The following is a 19,370-nucleotide window of genomic DNA, read 5'->3' as shown; positions in this document are numbered from 1 at the left end:
GTGCACTAGTAAGAAGATAATATCAGCTCTCCAATTGAAAACGGGCAGAAATGCTTTACAGTGATCAGAATGAAGTGCAGAAAAACCTCCAAATAAAGAATGAAAATATTTTTAAACGAAGGTTAAAAAAAAGGGCACATCGTGTCCACCTCCGTGCATTTGATGCTTGTAGTCCAGAGGAGCAGAGAAACTCACCTCAAAAAGCCCCCAAGCGTGTACTTTGTAACAGACTGTTCAGACTATTTTTTGTTTCAAAAATAATCTTTTTGTTTGTTTTGCATTGCACCCGCAGTCAGTTTTATATAAGGCATAACATTTTAATATGAATTAAAGCCAGTGGCAATTTGGCAGCTTTTATCAGAGAAGGAAGTTGACAGTGTGTCAACAGATTGTTTACAGTGCATTAAAATTGAATGTAGGGCAAGGTAACACTTTGGGTGTTTCCTCCTTGGTGAAACTCTAAGGATATGACTGGTTGCTAAAGAGCAGCTCCCTATGAACCTTAACAATATATACTATATGCTCTAATCTCAAGAGGAAGTAAAGATAGGAGTGAACAAAGACAAAGCGAGTTTTTGAATTGTTTGCTTTGAATAGTAATGTGACCCCTGCTGGACAAAGTATTGTCAGTGAGCCTGTTGAAGACAGAACGCGGCATTTTAAGAGTTTCAGAAGCCATGTAGTGACATGGCCATACTTTCCTTCAGAGACCTCAAATGCCCCATAGCTGTTGTTTAGATATGTAACCCCATACAGTTTTTTCCTCTTGCAGTAAATATTTTGACGTGCTCCTTAGCCCTCATTTCATCTTGGTGCTTCTGACCAGTTAACCAACTGCTAGTGCTGGGTTTTTTTTTCTTTCAAGCCTATTGTTGATTTCCCCCTACCCCTAAGTGTAGCAGAGCAGACTCATTCAACCAGCTTTAAATCTGTACTGTTGAAACCTAGTACTTCAGAGATTATGGCTTTTAAAAGTCCATTCGTTTGGCACCTGTATTGATTCAGCCTGTATTCTTCTCTGTGCAGTTATGAGCTGGGTATTTGCCTGGCTAGTCCTTATCCCCTCAACCCTGGGGCAGAACTGCTTCCTAATTAATCATGAATAATGATTATGGCATTGGCTAAGTGCTTACTATGTGCTAGGCACTGTACTAAGCACTGGGGTGGATGCAAGCAAATCCCACTGGACACAGTCCCCTGTCTCACATGGGGCTCACAATCTCAATCTCCATTTTACAGATGAGGTCACTGAGGCCCAGAGAAGTGAAGTGACTTGACCAGGGTCAGACTGCAGACAAATGACAGAGCCTAATTGGAATCGTGGGTAGCAGTTGTTTTGGGGGACCCAGTGTAGAGCACCGGCATGCTAGTGTGCATAATTGCATAACCTGATGATGATATGGTGTCACCCTAGACCTCGCTCCAAGCTCAGTTCAGCTCTGGCAGGACTTCAGAGCAAACAGATTCTGGACTTTTTACCAAAACTAGATGCTTCACTTTAGCACGTCTCATTTGAGTCCTGTGAAAGAAAATTGTCCATCTGACTTTAGCAGTTGCCAAGTCAAAGAAACATGGATTTCACTAAGGAGCTTGGCCCTGGCTTGGTGCACCTGAGACAGGAGAATCAATCCGCAGGATGTCAGTCTACAGAACAGTTGTATTGAACCAGAGTGATAGGTGTGATGCTGATAGAGGCGCATACTTGGCAGGGAATGTGTCTGTTATATTGTCGTGTTGTACTCTCCAGTGCTTAGTACAGTGCTCTGCACACAGTACGTGCTCAGTAAATATGATTGATTGATACTTGATCCTCCAGGTTTGGGAGTAGACTTTTGAAGGCAGTGACCCCAAACACCAGCTGTGAGTCTTCAATTCATTGTTTGTTTACCCCAATTGGGATGACTGTTAATTGTGCTATGTCACTTTCCAGATGTCTTTTCCTATCACTTGATTAAAGTGAATTAAGAATGGGGATGAAAAAATGCATTGTTGTGGCTAATTGGTTACCACTGCCAGTAACGTATTCACTACTTAACTAAACCGTTCACTTCATTCCTTATGTTTAACCACTATGCTCTGGCATTTTTTTTCCAAATAATCCTCGTATTGAAAATGGCTCCCTCCAAAGATAGGCTATACCTTTCTTTCTTGTGTCATCCAGAAAGGTTTATTAAAAGCAATTTAAGTAACTGCCCTTCTGTTAGTTAGGCGACGGCTCCCTCACAGTGAACCTTTCTGTTGCAGTTGGTTGTGTATGACAGTGTTTGGTACATAGTAAAGTATTTAACCAATGTAATAGGAATCATATTAATAATGCCATCTCGTCTCTCTAATCCCAGAGCCCTCTATGCCTCTTTAAAAATGTAATTACTGTTCTGCCTTTTCTTTCTCTCCCCACCTTCCAAGTCTCTCCTACGGTTTGTAGCCTCTCTCATCCTGTTCCCGAATCTTTCATCTAGGTTTTTTTTTCCATTTAAAAGGTACTGACTCAACAACCTAGCCTTTTTTGCACAGCAAAAAATGGAAAATATTCAACTTTTTCAAAATGCAGTTTAGGGAAAGGTACTTCATTTGGGAGTTCTTGAGAACGCCTCTCTTTTCTCCTTTTGTAAGTACCATTTTCTGAACAGTAGGAGGGAATGGTCTTTGAAGGTTTTTTCCACTGCCGCATTTGGTAAAAGTGAAGAGTGACAGGTAGATACAGCAGTAATGGTGCAACCTTTTCTCTTAGGGCCAGTCCCTTTAAGGGGACTGCTTGGAATAGTGAAAATAACATTTCATATTCTGCCACTGTTTGAATCAAAATAGGAAAGGGTTTTTGCAAAGACTACATTACTATTTTAAGCTCATTTATAGTGTTCTGAATTACAGGATCATAGAACAGTATTTGGTTTTTGGGTCATTCATGCGTTTATTAATATCTATTGATGATCTGCTAAGGACAGAGCACTGTTTTGGGGACCGGAGAGAACAATATAAGTAAAAAAAAAAAAAAAAGTCCCTGTCTAAAATTAATGGAAATAGGCAGATAGAAATTACAAGAAACAGCATGGGCTAGGGGAAGGAGTATGGGCCTGGGAATCAGAGGATCTGGGTTCTAATTCTGGCTCCACCATGCCTGCTGTGTGACCTTGGGTGAGTCACTTAACTTCTCTGTGCATCAGTTACCTCAACTGTAAAATGGAGATTAAAATGGAGATTAAGACTGTGAGCCCTACATCGGACATGGATGGTGTCCAACCTGATTAGCTTGTATCTACCCTAGTGCTTAGTTCAGGCACAGAGTAAGCCCTTAACAAATACTTTTAAAAATGTTTGTATTTGGTGGAAACAGGAGGAAAAACATAGGAAGTGAACAATAAATGAGCATTAATACTCTAAAATGCTTAGAGATCAAGTGTTATAGGAAGCAGTAATAGGTTGGAGGTGGTGGGATTTGTGCTTGGAGATAGGTTTGTGGTATAACAGATTTGTAGGGGCTTGTCTTCTCAAACTTAGCCTGTAGTTTAACTCTGAAATGCTCTCATTTAATCATTTGAGTGGTTGTGTAGTGACAGATTTGACCACAATAAAACTTCTCTGTTTAAAGTTTAAGATGTGGAGGATATAGTGCCTATACTCAGAAAGAATTACTGATTTGTTTTCCCCCACTTCATTCCTTTCATTATAGTCAGAAATTGGTTTTGGGAAAATGGAAACCTACATCAAATTGGAAAAGCTTGGAGAGGTGAGTAATAAATATGTGGATAAATATTGCATGCATACAGTCTATGTGTGTGTCTTGTCTTATGCTCTCAGCTCGCTTCCGACCTATAGCGACTCCATGGACACATCTGTCACAGAATGCTCCACCCCCATCTGCAATCATTCTTGAAGTGTATCCATGGAGTTTTCTTGGTAAAAATACAGAAGTGGTTTACCATTGCCTTCTTCCATGCAGTCAACTTGAGTCTCTGCCCTCGACTCTTTCCCATGTCACTGATTCATTCAATAGTATTTATTTATTGATCACTTACTATGTGCAGAGCACTGTACTAAGCGCTTGGAATGTACAAATCGGTAACAGATAGAGACAGTCTAATCGGGGGAGACAGACAAGAACAGGAACCTGTGAAGCCCAGCACAGGTGAGATTTGATGTGTAGCAGATTGGCTTCCACTTGTTAGCCTCTGTCCAAACTAGGAATGGAATTGGTATGCCTCTGCTTGACTCTCCCTCCTGTAGCTGAGGTACTGGAAACTCTCGAGGTGCAGTATATGTGTGTATGTATGTGTATATATAAAAATTTTTCCAATTGAATACTACTTTTTTTATATTTTGATTCTCCTGCATGGATGTTTGTCTCCACTTTTAGAGTGTAAGCTCCTCACAGGCAGTTCTATTATACTTTCCCAAGCACATAAATTAGTGCATTCAGAAGTAGTAAGGATATTTATTGGATACTTGCTAATGGTAATAGACTGAACTCAGTGCTTGGGAACTATACCCTGTACGCTGTATACTGTACCCTGCCTATAAAAAGCTAATATGTGACACGTTTTTGATGTGGGGAGACCATAAGCCAGTGGACAGTTTTAAGAAGAGATGTGTGCTGAGTGACTCTTGAAGTAATTTCAATTTATTTATTAATTGTATTTATTAAGCTTAGTGTGTCCTGTATTAAGCACTGGGAAAGAGCACAAGTAGGAGGAATAAGATCTCCTTGGGAAGCTTATAAACTATGAATATAGAAAGTTAGACAACGTGGTGAGTGTTCTCTTTGGTCCAAAAACCACCAAAGGAATTCATATGGGGATTTTCTTTGCCAGGTTTTTGACTGTTAAATTTCCAGTTAAGGTGCTTTTTCACTGAATGTACATACTTTCAAATTTGGGTAGGAGTAGTTTTAATGTGTGTTTTCTTTTAAGGGAACTTATGCAACAGTGTATAAAGGAAGGAGTAAGCTGACAGAGAATTTGGTGGCATTAAAAGAGATACGATTAGAACATGAAGAAGGAGCACCGTGCACAGCCATAAGAGAAGGTGAGAAATAATCAGTTGGCTACAATTGGGAGGGTGTTTAGAAATAAATGTAATGTTATATAGTAGAGGAATACCACCTTCAGTGGTCTTTATACTCTGCTTCAGGTGCCACTCAAATATGTAGTAATACACGATAAATATTTTGTGAATAAAAAGCACCCAAAAGTTTGGGCATAGTAAAGATTTATAGTTCAACCTTCACAACATTGCTGAAATCCACCCTTTCCATCCAACCTGCTACCAAGTTAATCCAAGCGTTTATCCTATCTCACTTGGATTACTGCATCAACCTACTTGCTGGCTTCCCTGACTCCTGACTCTCCCCACTGCAGTCCATACTTCACTGTTTTGCCTAGATCATTTTTCTAAAAAAGTCGTTCAGTCCATAACTTCCCACTCCTCAATACCTCCAGCAGTTGCCCATTCATCTCTGCATCAAAGTAATCGCTCAATACCACTGGTGATGATCAAACAGAAATTCCTTACCAGTGTGTTTAAAGCACTAAATCAGTTTCCCCCTTCCTACTTTAACTCGGTGATTTCCTACTACAACACAGTCCCTCCTGATTCCTCTAAAGTCAACTTGCTCACTGTTCCTAGATCTCAAGTGTTTTGCCACAGACCCCTTGCCCAGATACTCCCTCATTCAGAAACTCCCTCCCTCTTCATATTCAACAAACTGCCACTCCCTTCTCCTTCAAAGCACTATTAAAATCACATTTCCCATCTAAGCCCTCTACTTATTAGTCCCTTTCCCTTCTGTGTTGCCTTTGCACTTGGGTCTGTACCCTCTAAGCACTTGATATTCACCCTACCCTCAGTCCCGTAGTAATTAAGTACATACTCATAATGTATCTTAATGTCTGTCTTCCCCTTTATGTAGACTGAAAGCCCTTCATGGGCAGAGAATGTGTTCACCAACTCTGTTACGTGTTACTCTCCTTAATATTCGGTACACTGTGCTGCACACAGTAAACCCACAATAAATACCATTGATTGATTAGGTGCCATAATTGATTAATTATTACACTTTTCAGAGGAAATCTTAAAATTCATCTATTTTGTTTTAACCATTTGATTTTAGATGGTTTTTGCCCCATATCAATTTTAATTGTCTATTTCTCTATTTTCAGTTTCCTTACTGAAGGACCTAAAACATGCAAATATTGTTACATTACATGATATTGTTCATACAGAAAAATCACTGACTCTAGTCTTTGAGTATCTGGTAAGCATTGATCCAATAATCCATGTCTTTATTTTACTATTAAAAGTCTGTTGCAGAAAACATCATATTAAACGCCTTGTGGGAATTGTCTGCCCACTCTGTTGTATTTTAGTCTCCTAAGTGCTAGTACGGAGCTCTGCATACAGTAACTGCTCAGTGAATATAATTGATTGTTTCACAAGTGTCATTCCATGAGGCAAACACTTTTGTACTTTATTGGGATGTCTCTCTCACGGGACCTTTATTACTGGCACTTGGACAAGAGTATTTCTTGGACATAATTTTCATCAGAAAAATCTGCTTCCAGTTAATCTACATGGATACAGGAACTGTACCATGTAGGCAAGCTGAGTATAATGGGGGCCCCAGGCTATTAGAGATACTCCATCCCCACCCTGGTTGAGAAAAACTTTTTCTACTTTACCCCTGCTCTGTGGTGGTGTTCTTGAAGGGTAACCAGCAACTGTCATTCAGGCAGAGGTACTTAGCGATGCAAACATATCACAAAAAGAGCCTGTCTACAGAAGCCCAACATAACATCTTCTCTCCTGCTATGCAGCAATTCAAGAAAAAAAGTCAATAAAAAAATGCTGCTTTAGCGAGCTGATACGTCACTTGTTAGTACCATTTAGGTCCAGACATATTTTTGACATGTTGGGCTGGCTGTCCTAGAAATTACAGGGGAACTAATCCCATAACGAAATGCCACTTTGTCTAGCCTCAGAAACTGTGGTATGGGATCATAACTGCTCCTGAATGAAATGTGTTTTCCATTGGGCATGCCATTTTCACTCTCCTTCACAGCATAATGGAGATATGGTAAAGGAAATCTAGGGAAATTGTAGATTCAAGCTTGCAAAATCAGCAACCAATAGTTAATTAAAAAACTGAATACAATGAAATAAATGGACCTCACATGTAGGAAATTGTGTGCCCTTGTAATATATTTTATGGTATATTCCCTCAGGACAAAGACCTAAAACAGTACATGGATGACTGTGGAAACATCATGAGTATGCACAACGTAAAGGTGAGTTTTAGTGTATTTACCATCTGGATTGATTTTGCTTCAGAAGCAGGAGGATATTGGGAAATGAAGTCAACTCATGAGCCATTTGCTATTGCCATTTCTTAATGCTAAAATATTCCTTTTAGGTTTTTGCACATTAATATTTTAAAGCAGTTTTCTTACAAAGCTAGGAGTGGAAATTCTCCAGCCTTTAGATTTTGTACTGCAAGATATAACAATCACAAAGAGCATATTAAAGAGTGAATGGTGCTATGTTCTAAAAATATCTTTGAAATCCCCAAAATCTAGGAAGGAAAAGGCATTAATTTCTGGACATATAGAACTATGATATGCCACACCCATAATATTGCTTGTAGTTTAGGTTGCTGTACCTTAGGAAACTCAGAATTGATTTGGAAATTTCTCCTGGGGACAAGACTTCAGTCTGGAAGAACGGAGCCCAAGAAGGGACCCAATTAAAGTTTACAAAACAGTGAGGGATGTGAAAGGCAGGGGATCCTGTCATTCACCACTTCCCATTACAATGGGTCAAAGGGGTAAGCAGTGAAACAGGAAAGGAACTGCTTCTAGGCACAGAGGGTGATAAAACATGTTCTTCATTGCCCCTGAAAATAGTGCAGTCCAAAAATATTCATTCATTCAACAGTATTTATTGAGCACTTACTAAGTGCAGAGCACTGTACTAAGCGCTTGGAATGCACAAATCGGTAACAGAGACAGTCCCTGCCCTTTGACGGGCTTACAGTCTAAACGGAGGGAGACAGACAGACAAGAACAATAACAATAAATAGAAAAATATGGAACGCTTCATGAATTTGCGTGTCACCCTTGCGCAGGGACCATGCTAATCTACTCTGTATTGTTCCAATTTTAGTATATGTGCTAAAACACAGATAGTAAGTTCAAGAAGTTAGGGTACCTTCGTATTCAAGAGATCCAAAAAAAGTGTTATAGAGGAAAAGTTAATGATGTAGGAGGAAAACTATCTGGGATTTAGCATCTCTAAACATCTGATTGGGCTTAAGGGAGAGCTGCTAGATTTTTCACTCAAGTATCCTATTGCTACTGTTGGAGATAGATTACTGGGCTGGATGAGTTGACCCATGTTAATGTTTCTTATGATCTTTAGGATTCAACAATTACAACTTCACTATCAGTCAGTCAAGCATATTTACTGAGCACTTAGTGTATGCAGAGCACTGTACTAATTGCTTGGGAGAGTACAATATAGCAGAGGTGGTAGACACGTTTCCTGCCCACATTCTGCAGGTGGAGACAGACATTTTATTTCAGCATAACTACTGCTGAGCCATAGAAATGGGGATATAAGTAATATTTAAATTAAAGGCACATCCAAGGAATAAAATACAATTTGAATTATTTTTAATCAAAAAATAATATGAAACCAGTAGTCTAAAGAAAAAGTATGATCTAGTTTTCTAATTTATAAGTTGTTTTTAACCTGACCCTTGCCTCCAAAACCTTAGTGGAGGGTGCAGTGTCTTTTTTTTATATCAGCTGTATCTCTAATCCTAATGAAATAGTTTATTAGTGTGTTTGGGTTTATTAGTGTGTTGGTTGTAGTGTGTGTGTATATATAAATATATATGTACATATACGTATGTCTACCAAATTGTCTTCCTAGACTTTTATTGTGAACGTTTCTCTGAAAAGTGTGGTATGAGTTTCACTTTGGATATCTGTTGCATTTGGTGGTTTTGGGGTTTTTTTTCTTGTTTTTACACAATATTCATACCATTCTGCTTCAGAGTACTCAGAGATGGGGAGAATTGGCACCGAGATTTTTTTCTCTTCACCTTTTTTTTTCTTTTGGGGGTAGCTCTTTTTATACCAGATTCTGCGTGGTTTGGCGTACTGTCACAGGAGAAAGGTGCTTCACCGAGACCTAAAGCCACAGAACCTACTCATTAATGAAAAAGGAGAATTGAAGCTGGCAGATTTTGGTATGTAAGCTATGAAATATCCATATAGTTTTTAGGCCAATTCATCTTTGCATTTGAAAGAAAAACCTTGAAAATTAAACCATGTAAAATTACCCCTCTTTGCAGCCCACATCCCTGAAGCACATCTCTGGCATTAGAAATTGGATTTCAGGCAGAAGTCTAGTAAGGAAATCACTGCCTGATGTTGTATAGAATTATGAATGAAGAAATCTGTTAATTTGGGGGGAAAATCTGAATTATATAGACCAATATAATTTTAATCTATGATATGATAAAAGAGATTATTTGTTATCTTTGGGACATATGTTAGTCTACATTAATACTAGATATATTTAATAGCTATCACAAATTAACATTTTTATGTAGATCTTTTAGATCCCCGAAGTTTGCATTCTTGTTCAAGATGTCTGCTCTGAGTGTCCAAAATAAGCAAAAGAAAACCTCATATTACTAATTTTGAAATGTGTAAATTAGAGGTGATATGGGTAACTGAGCTAATCCAAATGGAAGAAAGCATGTGCTCTAGTATTTTTCCCTCTTTTGTCATTTTTTCATAATATAAAGGGTGTTGTTTTTTTCAAACTCTTTGAGTGTTTAAGTAATTTGATAAGCAAGAGTGGCAGGGACTCTCCTAGTTTTCCTTTAGGCTCTCAACTGATAAGAATTCATTGTTGGCAAATAGTGAAGCTATTGAATTATTTCTTTTCCCTACCCATTCCTGGCATCCTAGCAGTTTCCTGTTTGTTTGAATGGCAGTGTTGCTATGAGACTCACCTCTCTTTAGGAGGAAGTATTGCTAACTTATAGTATAGTGGTTTCCACCAGGATTTAGGTGGCATTTTGTTAAACTATTTACAGTGGGATGCATATGCCTTTGCATAAACATGAGCCTGTTTTTGCATTTGCTTACATTCACTCTGTCTGTTTTGCAAGACAGTGTTCAAATTGCCTCTTCCTTTGCTCACTCACTGTGTTAACTCATATCCTTTCCACCATAAGATTCCAAATGATGCAATTAAAAGTATTCTCACGTTTTCTCCTTGAAGGGCTAGCTCGAGCCAAGTCAGTTCCTACGAAGACCTACTCCAATGAAGTGGTCACGCTGTGGTATCGGCCACCCGACGTTCTCCTTGGTTCTTCTGAGTACTCAACCCAGATTGACATGTGGTAAGGATGTACCTGGCTGGTTTCATTTTGCAGTAGTTCTGCCTAGTCTGTTCGGCTTAGAGTAATTGGCCTTTTAATTCTCAAAACAGGCTCGTATTTCTCTGGCTTCCAAAGGGTTAGATTCCCTGGCGTAGTTATGAACTTGAAAACCCTTGAAAAGGACCTCTCCATGTGTAGAACATATATGCATCCAAAGAAGTGGGCTTAGAATTATGGGGTCAGGATGACCTAAAGTTCATCTTGGAGCTGTTTACTAAAACCATAGCGCTTCATTGTTTGCCTGCTCTGTTTAGTTATTACAAAAAGCTTGAATCAATAACGAAAGGTTGAAGTTTTTTCTCATAGAATGGAGGTACCTCAGGTTCATCTATCCCACCATCAATGCCCTTGCCCCCATTTATGCAAAGGCATATGGCGCCCCACAATGCCATCCATAATTTATTTTTAATGTCTTCCCCTTTAGACTCTCAGCTCCTTGTGGAAAGAAATGTTTCTACCCACTTTATGATACTGTACTCTCCCAAGCCTTAGTATGGTGTTTTTGTACAGTAAGGACTCAAATACCATGGATTGACTGATTATCAAAATGTTTTTCCTTTATAAGTTATTTAGAGAAGACTCTCATTTGCTTGGGTAATTAATGGCAATTTGGAAGTAAGACCTAAAAGATTTTTCTTTTTTGTGCCCAATCCGGCAGTATAACCTATTGGGCCCCATTTTATTAAAATGGGATTGTGTTGGGATATTCTTCCCCTCACTTCCGTCTGTAACCATAGTGGGAATTCATCTTTATGGATGAACTTACTACTAGTTAAGCCAAGCCTAATTGCTGAGGAGGAGCCATAGACCAGAGCCAAAATGTGGCCAAGAGACACAGATGGGGGGAAAAAAATCATAGTTAACAGGCATTCCAGGATGGGGAGGAGATGGGTGACGATTTGGCCACCCTTAGAAATCAATCAATGGTATTTATTGAACACTTACCATGTGCAGAACACTGTACTACTTGCTTGGGAGAGTACTATACAACAGATTCGATAGAACATTCCCTGTACCCAGTGCAAATAGTGATTATATTTTATGGAAGCCTACTCAAACCCCCCAGATTTCCTCTCAGTAAAAGAAAATACCAAGGATATGTTCTAACAATTTGTTATTTGTCAATGACTAGTTTTATATATTTTTTCTTCTGCTCTGTTTCAAGGGGCGTTGGATGCATCTTTTTTGAAATGGCATCTGGAAGGCCTCTGTTTCCTGGTTCAACAGTAGAAGATGAACTCCATTTAATTTTCCGACTTCTAGGTGATGTGAACCTCTTACTTGCGTACTGTGCTTGCAGCTCTCTTGGTCAGATAAATAGGTGAACATATTCACCATTCCAAATTGGTCCATTCTGTATAAATATATTACTCTGTATAAAGATTTTTGCGAGTGAATTGAGAAGCAATCTATTGAAAAATACCTTCCCTCCCTTGCTGTTTTTTCAGCCATCTGTGGAGGGCTGCAGGAATTGGTCTAGATATTTGTGAGGGGTTTGAAAAGGAAATTTGCAGAAAAATACTTCCCCTCCCTTATTATCTGTTGAATCATCTTCAGGGGACTTGCAAGAGTAGGTCTAGAACTGTGAGTGCAGGCAAGAAAGGGGGTCCCTGTGGTCATTATTTCCTTGCCTACTGCTGAAATGGCTGTGAGGGCTAAGAAGAAGTGGGTGGAGAAATCACCCACCTCCAGATGGCGCTTGCTACAGACAAACCTCCAGTCACGTCTGTGTGACTCCTTTATACTGCTCTTTCCATTTCAGTAAAACAAGATGTAGGTGTGAAATTTGCTCATTGGTTTTCTAAGGCTTGTTTTAAGCTAATTTCATTTCTAGGGTCTAAAACCATATGTGTTGGGGGGTTGTTCTTTCCTAAAATCCAGGAACTCCTTCTCAAGAAACTTGGCCGGGTGTTTCTTCCAATGATGACTTCAAGAATTACAACTTTCCGAAATATAAGCCTCAACCTTTAATCAATCATGCACCAAGGTATAGTTTAATGTGTCATCTATAGAAAAAAACAATGCCATGTGTTTTTATAGCTAAAAATAATTCTTTGAGATGTAGGTGACTACATTATATGTAAAAAGACATAGGCTATGTCCTTTGTAGTGTGGCTACTCCAGTGGTGCTAGAAAATGACTTCTAGGGCCAGAAACCTAGCATGGAAATGTCGCTCACACTATTGGAAGACATTCAATTAGAAGATAGTAGCACTGTATTAGCCAGAAGAGAGTAGGGAAGGGGGAAGATATTTGAGATATTCCAAGTTACTATGCAAACTAATTTCTTCTCCTGAAATAGGACCATTTCTCATAATTTTATGATCCGAGCCTATTTTCATAAACAGAAACCTGAATCAAATTGCCTGGGAATAGAAAAGAGGAATTGCTTAGAGATGGCATTATTGATTCTCAGAACAGTAAATGAACAGAATGAATTTTGCTTGCATACCATTCCCAAATCTGCAAGCTATTTAAAAGGTGTTTCTAAAGAACAATAGAAGTGTTTCAGCCCACAAAAGAATAGCCCTTAAAGAAAGACCAAGAAAAATGTATCCCTGTCCCCTTTGGCTCAGTGATGGCTGCTTCTGAATACAAGGCTAAGGGACTCGATTGGAGTCCAGATCTCATCCAAAATAGTATCCCAGTCAATGTTGGTTTCCTTTAAGGAATTTTTTTCACTGGATCTACCCCAGTGCTTAGAACAGTGCCTTGCACACAATAATATTCAACAAATACCATAAAGAAGAGGCAGGCGTAAATTGACCCACAGTCAATTGTACACGAGGAGAGCTGAGTTCATTGCCTGGGTCCCCCCCCAGACCCTTGTCTCCTAGCTGTATCAGTAGAATGCTGAGATCCATTAAGTTAATTCATTTAATTTTCTGTACTGCCTGGTAAAAGAACTAGCCTAATATATTACTACAGAGTCATATAAAATGAGGGTGCATTTTTAACATGAATTGTGTCTAAACATTTACCCTTTATTTGTCATGTTTCTAGACTAGACTCTGAAGGAATTGAACTGATAACCAAATTTCTTCAGGTAAGTTACACCTCATGTTTTAATTTTGTGAAACACCCATTGAATTGTTCTAAACCAAAAGGCCATGTGATTGTGTGCAATATCTTCCCCAGAATTTGAACAGCAATAAATGTATGTGAAGTACAACTTCAGTCAGTCAGTGGTATTTATTAAGCACTTACTATGTGCAGGGCACTGTACTAAGCGCTTGGGAGAATATAGTTCCACAGAGTTGGCAGACACGTTCCCTGTGCATATAAAACAATGTGAAAAATGCACGGTTCCATTTTTCCCTCAGGGGTTTCTGGCGAGCCCATCAATGGACTTGAGGAGACAAGTTGTCTTATGTAGCAGAGTGCGAGTCTTCAGCTCTGAGTTTTCTGGAGGCAGTTACCCCTGGGGTTTTGTGGTTGCAGCTGGTCCCTCTACCAGATTAAGGGGAGATCTCCCAAGACGTAGTTTGTGTTTCAACAAGAGATACTTTACTCCCACTTGAGGTAAAGGATGATATCAAAGGTGGGTCACATAACTCAATTCCCCTCAGATAGTTATTTCAGTTGCCTAGAGCATTTGGTCACTTTCTGTTGTTACACAATATAACCACCCTGTGCATTTAGTAACTCAGCTGCACTGCATTAAATAGAAAAGACCCAATTTTTTTTGGTGGCAGAAATGAATACCATTCTCAGGAATTACTTATAAAATGGATGAGCATGTGGCAAGAAGGTGTTCCTCGGGTCCTGGCCAGCTCTCTCTCACAGGTACCATCCGACACAGGAAAACAAAACCAGGCCCTAATACAAGGGTTTTCACGTGCCTTGAGGTAGAATGAAAAACAATACCTGGCAGTGCAGGCAGCAAATTTGATAACACAAGAAAAGATGGACTTTATCTGCATACCATGCGGAAGAATTTTCTGGGAGCATTCTTGCCTTTTCAATCGCATCGCTGGCACCGGCAGCACATCTCAGTGTCTTCACTGTTTCCAAATCCAGGGGAGAGCTATATATGTATGCCTTAGGTGTTTACCATATGATTTGGTAGTAGTGGCAAAGTATAAATAGTTCAGCATAAGCTGAGAACGTTTAACTCACAGACTCGGGTGAGCCCACCAATCTGTGCAGAGAGTCATCACTCTGGGAGTTCGGGAGACCTAAATTGTTGATGAGTAAAATGAGAGAACTGTGGTGTAGTGGATAGGGCATGGACCTGGGAGTCAGAAGGTCATGGGTTCTAATTGCAGCTCCACCACGTCTCTGGTGTATGACCTTGGACAAGTCACTTAACTTCTCTGGGCCTCAGTTACCTCATCTGTAGAGAAGCAGCGTGGCACAGTGGAAAGAGAACGGGCTTTGGAGTCAGGGCTCATGAGTTCAAATCCCAGCTCTGCCACTTGTCAGCTGTGTGACTGTGGGCAAGTCACTTCACTTCTCTGTGCCTCAGTTCCCTCCTCTGTAAAATGGGGATTAAGACTGTGAGCCCCACGTGGGACAACCTGATTCCCCTGTGTTTACCCCAGCGCTTAGAACAGTGCTCTGCACATAGTAAGCGCTTAACAAATACCAACATTATTATTATCTGTAAAATGGGGATTGAGACTGGGAGCCCCACATGGGACAGGGACTGTGTCCAACCCAATTTGCTTCTGTTCACCCCAGCAGTTAGTACAGTGCCTGGTACGTAGTAAGTGCTTAACAAATACCTTAATTATTACACAGAGTAAGCGCTTAATAAATACCTTAATTATTATTATTATCCTTTAAGCAGGAAACTGCATCGTAGGGATGGGTAAATTTATACCGCTTGGCGTTCTGACCCCAAGATGCCTTCCTTAGGGTAGCAAAAACATAATGAGAACAGAGAATGACAGTATAGATGTTCACTTCTTCTGACCTGATTTAGGGACTGAGAAGACCTGGGCTTGCTATTTAGATGGTCTCTAATGCAAAGAGCATTTTTAAGGTGCCGATTTGGAGTGGTTTGCAGTGCTACAGTGCAGATTTCCTTGTTGCCTGTCCAGGGTGCTGGTTCCTGCCTGATCAGCACTTTTTTAATCTTGTGACCTGCTTCTGAACCCCTCATCATTGTCCAGCAGTGAGAAGTAATGTGACATAATGGAAAGAGCTCAGGCCCAAGAATCAGGAGACCTTGGTTCTAATCTGCTGTGTGCCTGGGCAAGTCACTTAACTCCTCTGTGCCCCAGTTTCCCAATCTCCCTCGGATGTAAAATGTGAGTCCTGGTTGGGATAAGGACTGTTTACAACTTGAATACCTTTTATCTACCCCAGCACTTAATCAGTGGTTGGCACATAATAAACCTGTAACAAATATCGTTATTATTATCATTATTGATGATGATTATTCTGAATAATATTTTTAGAGTAATTCAGGGTCAGCTGGTTACTGTCTCTAGACTTCTGTCTCCAAAATGGGAGGAAAACTAAACTATATTTTAGCTGAAGCCATTCTCAGCAACTAAATGGAGCATTAACACCCACTCCATTGAGAATGACACCTAATTTATTAGACCTTGGAACCTGAGCTTTGAAATAAAGGCAGCGAGTTACCTACTGGGAAGGAGGGAAAACAATAACTTTAGACATTCCTTGATCCTTTTATTTGTGCTAGAATAATTCCTCAGGATAAAGTATCAAAGCCCAAGAATTCAGGAAGAGAAGGAACCTAATTAAGCAACCCTTTGTTTTTCACAGTATGAATCCAAGAAAAGAGTGTCCGCAGAAGAAGCCATGAAGCACGCCTACTTTCGAAGTCTCGGAACAAGGATACACACTTTGCCTGAAAGTAAGAGGAACTCCGAGGAATATTTATTTTACATGCAACTCTTGGTTGGTTGCCACTAGCTAGTCTGGGCTCCAGAGGGTTAGGGCCATTGTCCAGACCTTCCAGTGCAGACTTAGAATTGGATAAAGGATGAGAACAAGTAAGGGAAAGGTAGATCATTGACCTTGTTGGAATCGTGTCAAGACCTCGTATTGTTTTGAGGTTCTTGGTAGTATCAGAACCAATGTCATCACAGTTTTGTCACATGAAAGGCCTTTGAAACGGGGTCTCAGCCTAGTATTCAGTAGACAGAAGCCTGGGGAAGTATCCTGCAACATCAGGCGAGATCACTGCCTTGTGAAACTGGCCCCAGCACAACAAAATGTCTAAAATGCTTCCCACTTAAGGGATCAGAATCGTTTTGCAGTTGGCGTGTCATCTGGGGAGAGAGGTAATGATCAGCCGATTGGCTTCATAATTGTGTAGTTGAACTAGAAAGCTGAACTCGTGTCCACGTGCCTGATCCTTTTCAATCTCCTTCTAGGTGTCTCGATATTCAGTCTGAAAGAGATTCAGTTACAAAAGGACCCGGGTTTTCGAAATTCCTCTTATCCAGAGACAGGTGTGTTTGTCATAAACCATTTCACGTGTCGATCTTGAATTTTTCAAATGGAATCAACTTTCTGTTTAAAAAAATCAGTCAGTGAAATTTTTTGAAGTGTTAGTCCATGTGCAGAGCCTGCCACGAATGTAACCGTTTCAGAATTGTTCATCCTCCCTTTGCTAAACGATTCGGTGTGGGTAGCTGAGTCAGGGGCCCTGCAAGCTACCAAAGGCCCTGAGACGTTGTCCAAGGAATCTGGCTCTGCCCACTGACACCACACCTGGTCCCCGAGGCGGAAGACACATCTGGTGCTTGCCCGGTCGTCAGGCTCGTCGCTTCGGAGCCCAGAAGCCGTAGACCGATCCCGGCCACCGAGGGGTCGATTTAAGACCGTGTCCTGGAAATAATCACTTGACGGAGGGACCTTTGGTCAGCTAGTGTGTACGGGGTAAGCGTGAACCTTGAATTGCCTCACAAAATGAATTTATATTTTAGGACATGGGAAGAACAGAAGACAGAGCATGCTCTTTTAAGTCTTGATAACATGGTTTCAAGCCCAGCCTCAGCCTCTCTTATCCATCAAGGACTCAGACCTGAAGGCTATTATTTCTTTTGGCCGACTTGGAATCTCCCGTTTGTCTACACTGTCCTCCTCCCAGTGGAGTCTTTTTATTTCAGACTTGCCGATTATGTTTTTATATTTGTTGTCACAGTGTGACAATTTTTTTGTACAGTTGGTTTTAAGGTCTCCTCTGCCATTAGAGCCAGTAGGTTACAGCTCTTGATGTAACTGTAGCTGCAATTTTTGTGCAGGACTGAGAAACACAGTGCATTATTTATTGCGGAATCATTGCTGCTAAATAACTACTGTCTGTATATTTAACACAACAGTTGAATGCCTGAAGAAGTTGCAATGGCTTTATAATATGTGAATGCATCTGTTTCTCCTCATAAACTGTTTTACTGCTGCAGTTTTGTATTTTTTTTTTCAATTAAACTGCAATGTCTCCTGGAATGTAAACTTAGCTTTGCTTGACAGTAATGTAGGTGACCTTCTTTATTGCTCTAAGTTCATGATGCATAATACCTTTTTAACATGGGCAATATAGTACTTGAATGATTTCTAAGCACATTTTGTTTAGGGAAGTAAATGAAGTTAAAGTTGATTCAACCAAGTGAATACTTCATCTTTTTTGTTTTTCCGCTTTAGACACCAGTAAATGTGTAGCATGCAGGTTAATGAGTTGGCCCGTTCCTCATGCATGCTTCTGGATATTTGTAGAAATGCACTGACCTTGTGTGACATTGGGTCCAATCCAGCCTGTTAGAGACAAGTGTTGTTGTTTTCTTTTTAAAAAAAAAATCCCCTCCATTATTATAATTTTCAGTTTTCCAGTCTGGCTCTTGTGTTTTACAGTTTAGCTAGACAGTTATTTACATAGGGGAACAAATATCTATTTTTTACTACCGTGACTATGAAACTCACTTGGAATCAACTGGAAAGATACAATGTGATTTTTGCGAAGAACAGTGGAAAAAAACGCAGGCCTTTCAAAAATGAGAACTTAGAGGTTTGGGGTTTGGTTTTTTTTGAGATCTTATGTGTTATCTGTTTACCAGAGATAGCAAATGTTTCAACTCTGCTTAGACATCTCAGTGAGCATCAGAGTACACCTTAGTGATGGTGACAGTATTTTTCAGCATTTAGGATTATTTGTTTTGTGCATCTTACAGAGACTGTAAATCTTTATTGGTATATTTTGAAATGGTCTTGTAAATCTTTGGCTGGTAGATCATGAAAATAGTCATAGATAACTTAAATTCTTTTCCTGACGTTCACTGTAAAACATTCAGGGGTCCTACCATTTCTGTTCAGGAAATCTCGTAGTTTATTGTTATTTAACAGTATTAAGTGGATTTTTGTATATTTCCTTTTAACTTTATTTGTGAATAGTGATTGTGGCATGTTGGGGGTGTTTTATTAATATTTCATGATACTGGTAAACTTAATTGGGATTTTTTTTTCAGGGGAGGGAAGGGGAGGGGGAAGGGGGGAAAGATTCATGTGTAATGGTGAATATTGGACCACTACTGCTTTTCAGCATTTGTAATCCGGTTTTAAGTTAAACCTTGTAGGCCTAACAAACTGCTGTTATTTCTAACTGACCGACACAATATTAATATTGTACTTTTGAAAGTATAAATATTATGTGGAATTCCTTGGTTTTGTTTTGAAGTTTATAGTAACAAAAGCTCCCTGTTGATAAAAAAAAAATATGGATCTGTTGAACTGCCGTTCTTCCTCGGGCCCAGCAGCTTTTTGTAGTGGGACCGTCTCGTTTCGGCAGCCCTTCTGGGTGCTCCGGGAGTGTCTTGGGATGGTGGTCACTTCTCCGGAAGAACCGGGCTATGTCAGCGAAGCCCTCTTGCGCGTCACCTTTGATGCTGTGGTTTTATAAGGAGTGGCAGTCACGTTCTAATAAAGTAGCTAATTTTGCATTTTGTACGGA

At 39.9% G+C, this 19,370-nt stretch overlaps 1 protein-coding gene and 1 pseudogene across 1 annotated transcript in view; one reads left to right on the top strand and one right to left on the bottom strand.

Moving 5' to 3' along the window:
• Positions 1-19,370, top strand: part of CDK17 (cyclin dependent kinase 17) — a 142,148-nt gene extending 122,778 nt beyond the window's left edge. The window contains exons 6-17 of the mRNA XM_029079467.1: positions 3,671-3,727; positions 4,908-5,022; positions 6,156-6,250; positions 7,218-7,280; positions 9,121-9,244; positions 10,291-10,411; positions 11,616-11,713; positions 12,332-12,437; positions 13,454-13,496; positions 16,187-16,277; positions 16,801-16,878; positions 17,356-19,370. Coding sequence (XP_028935300.1) covers positions 3,671-3,727; positions 4,908-5,022; positions 6,156-6,250; positions 7,218-7,280; positions 9,121-9,244; positions 10,291-10,411; positions 11,616-11,713; positions 12,332-12,437; positions 13,454-13,496; positions 16,187-16,277; positions 16,801-16,878; positions 17,356-17,393 — 1,029 coding nt within the window. The 3' untranslated portion in view covers positions 17,394-19,370. The remainder of the gene's footprint in view (positions 1-3,670; positions 3,728-4,907; positions 5,023-6,155; positions 6,251-7,217; positions 7,281-9,120; positions 9,245-10,290; positions 10,412-11,615; positions 11,714-12,331; positions 12,438-13,453; positions 13,497-16,186; positions 16,278-16,800; positions 16,879-17,355) is intronic.
• Positions 8,072-8,171, bottom strand: LOC114816749 (annotated as a pseudogene).

This window comes from Ornithorhynchus anatinus, chromosome 14 (genome assembly GCF_004115215.2).
Source record: "Ornithorhynchus anatinus isolate Pmale09 chromosome 14, mOrnAna1.pri.v4, whole genome shotgun sequence".
NCBI lineage: Eukaryota > Metazoa > Chordata > Mammalia > Monotremata > Ornithorhynchidae > Ornithorhynchus > Ornithorhynchus anatinus.
The sequence above is the reverse complement of the archived record's forward strand: the minus strand, read 5'-3'. Positions and strand labels throughout refer to the sequence as shown.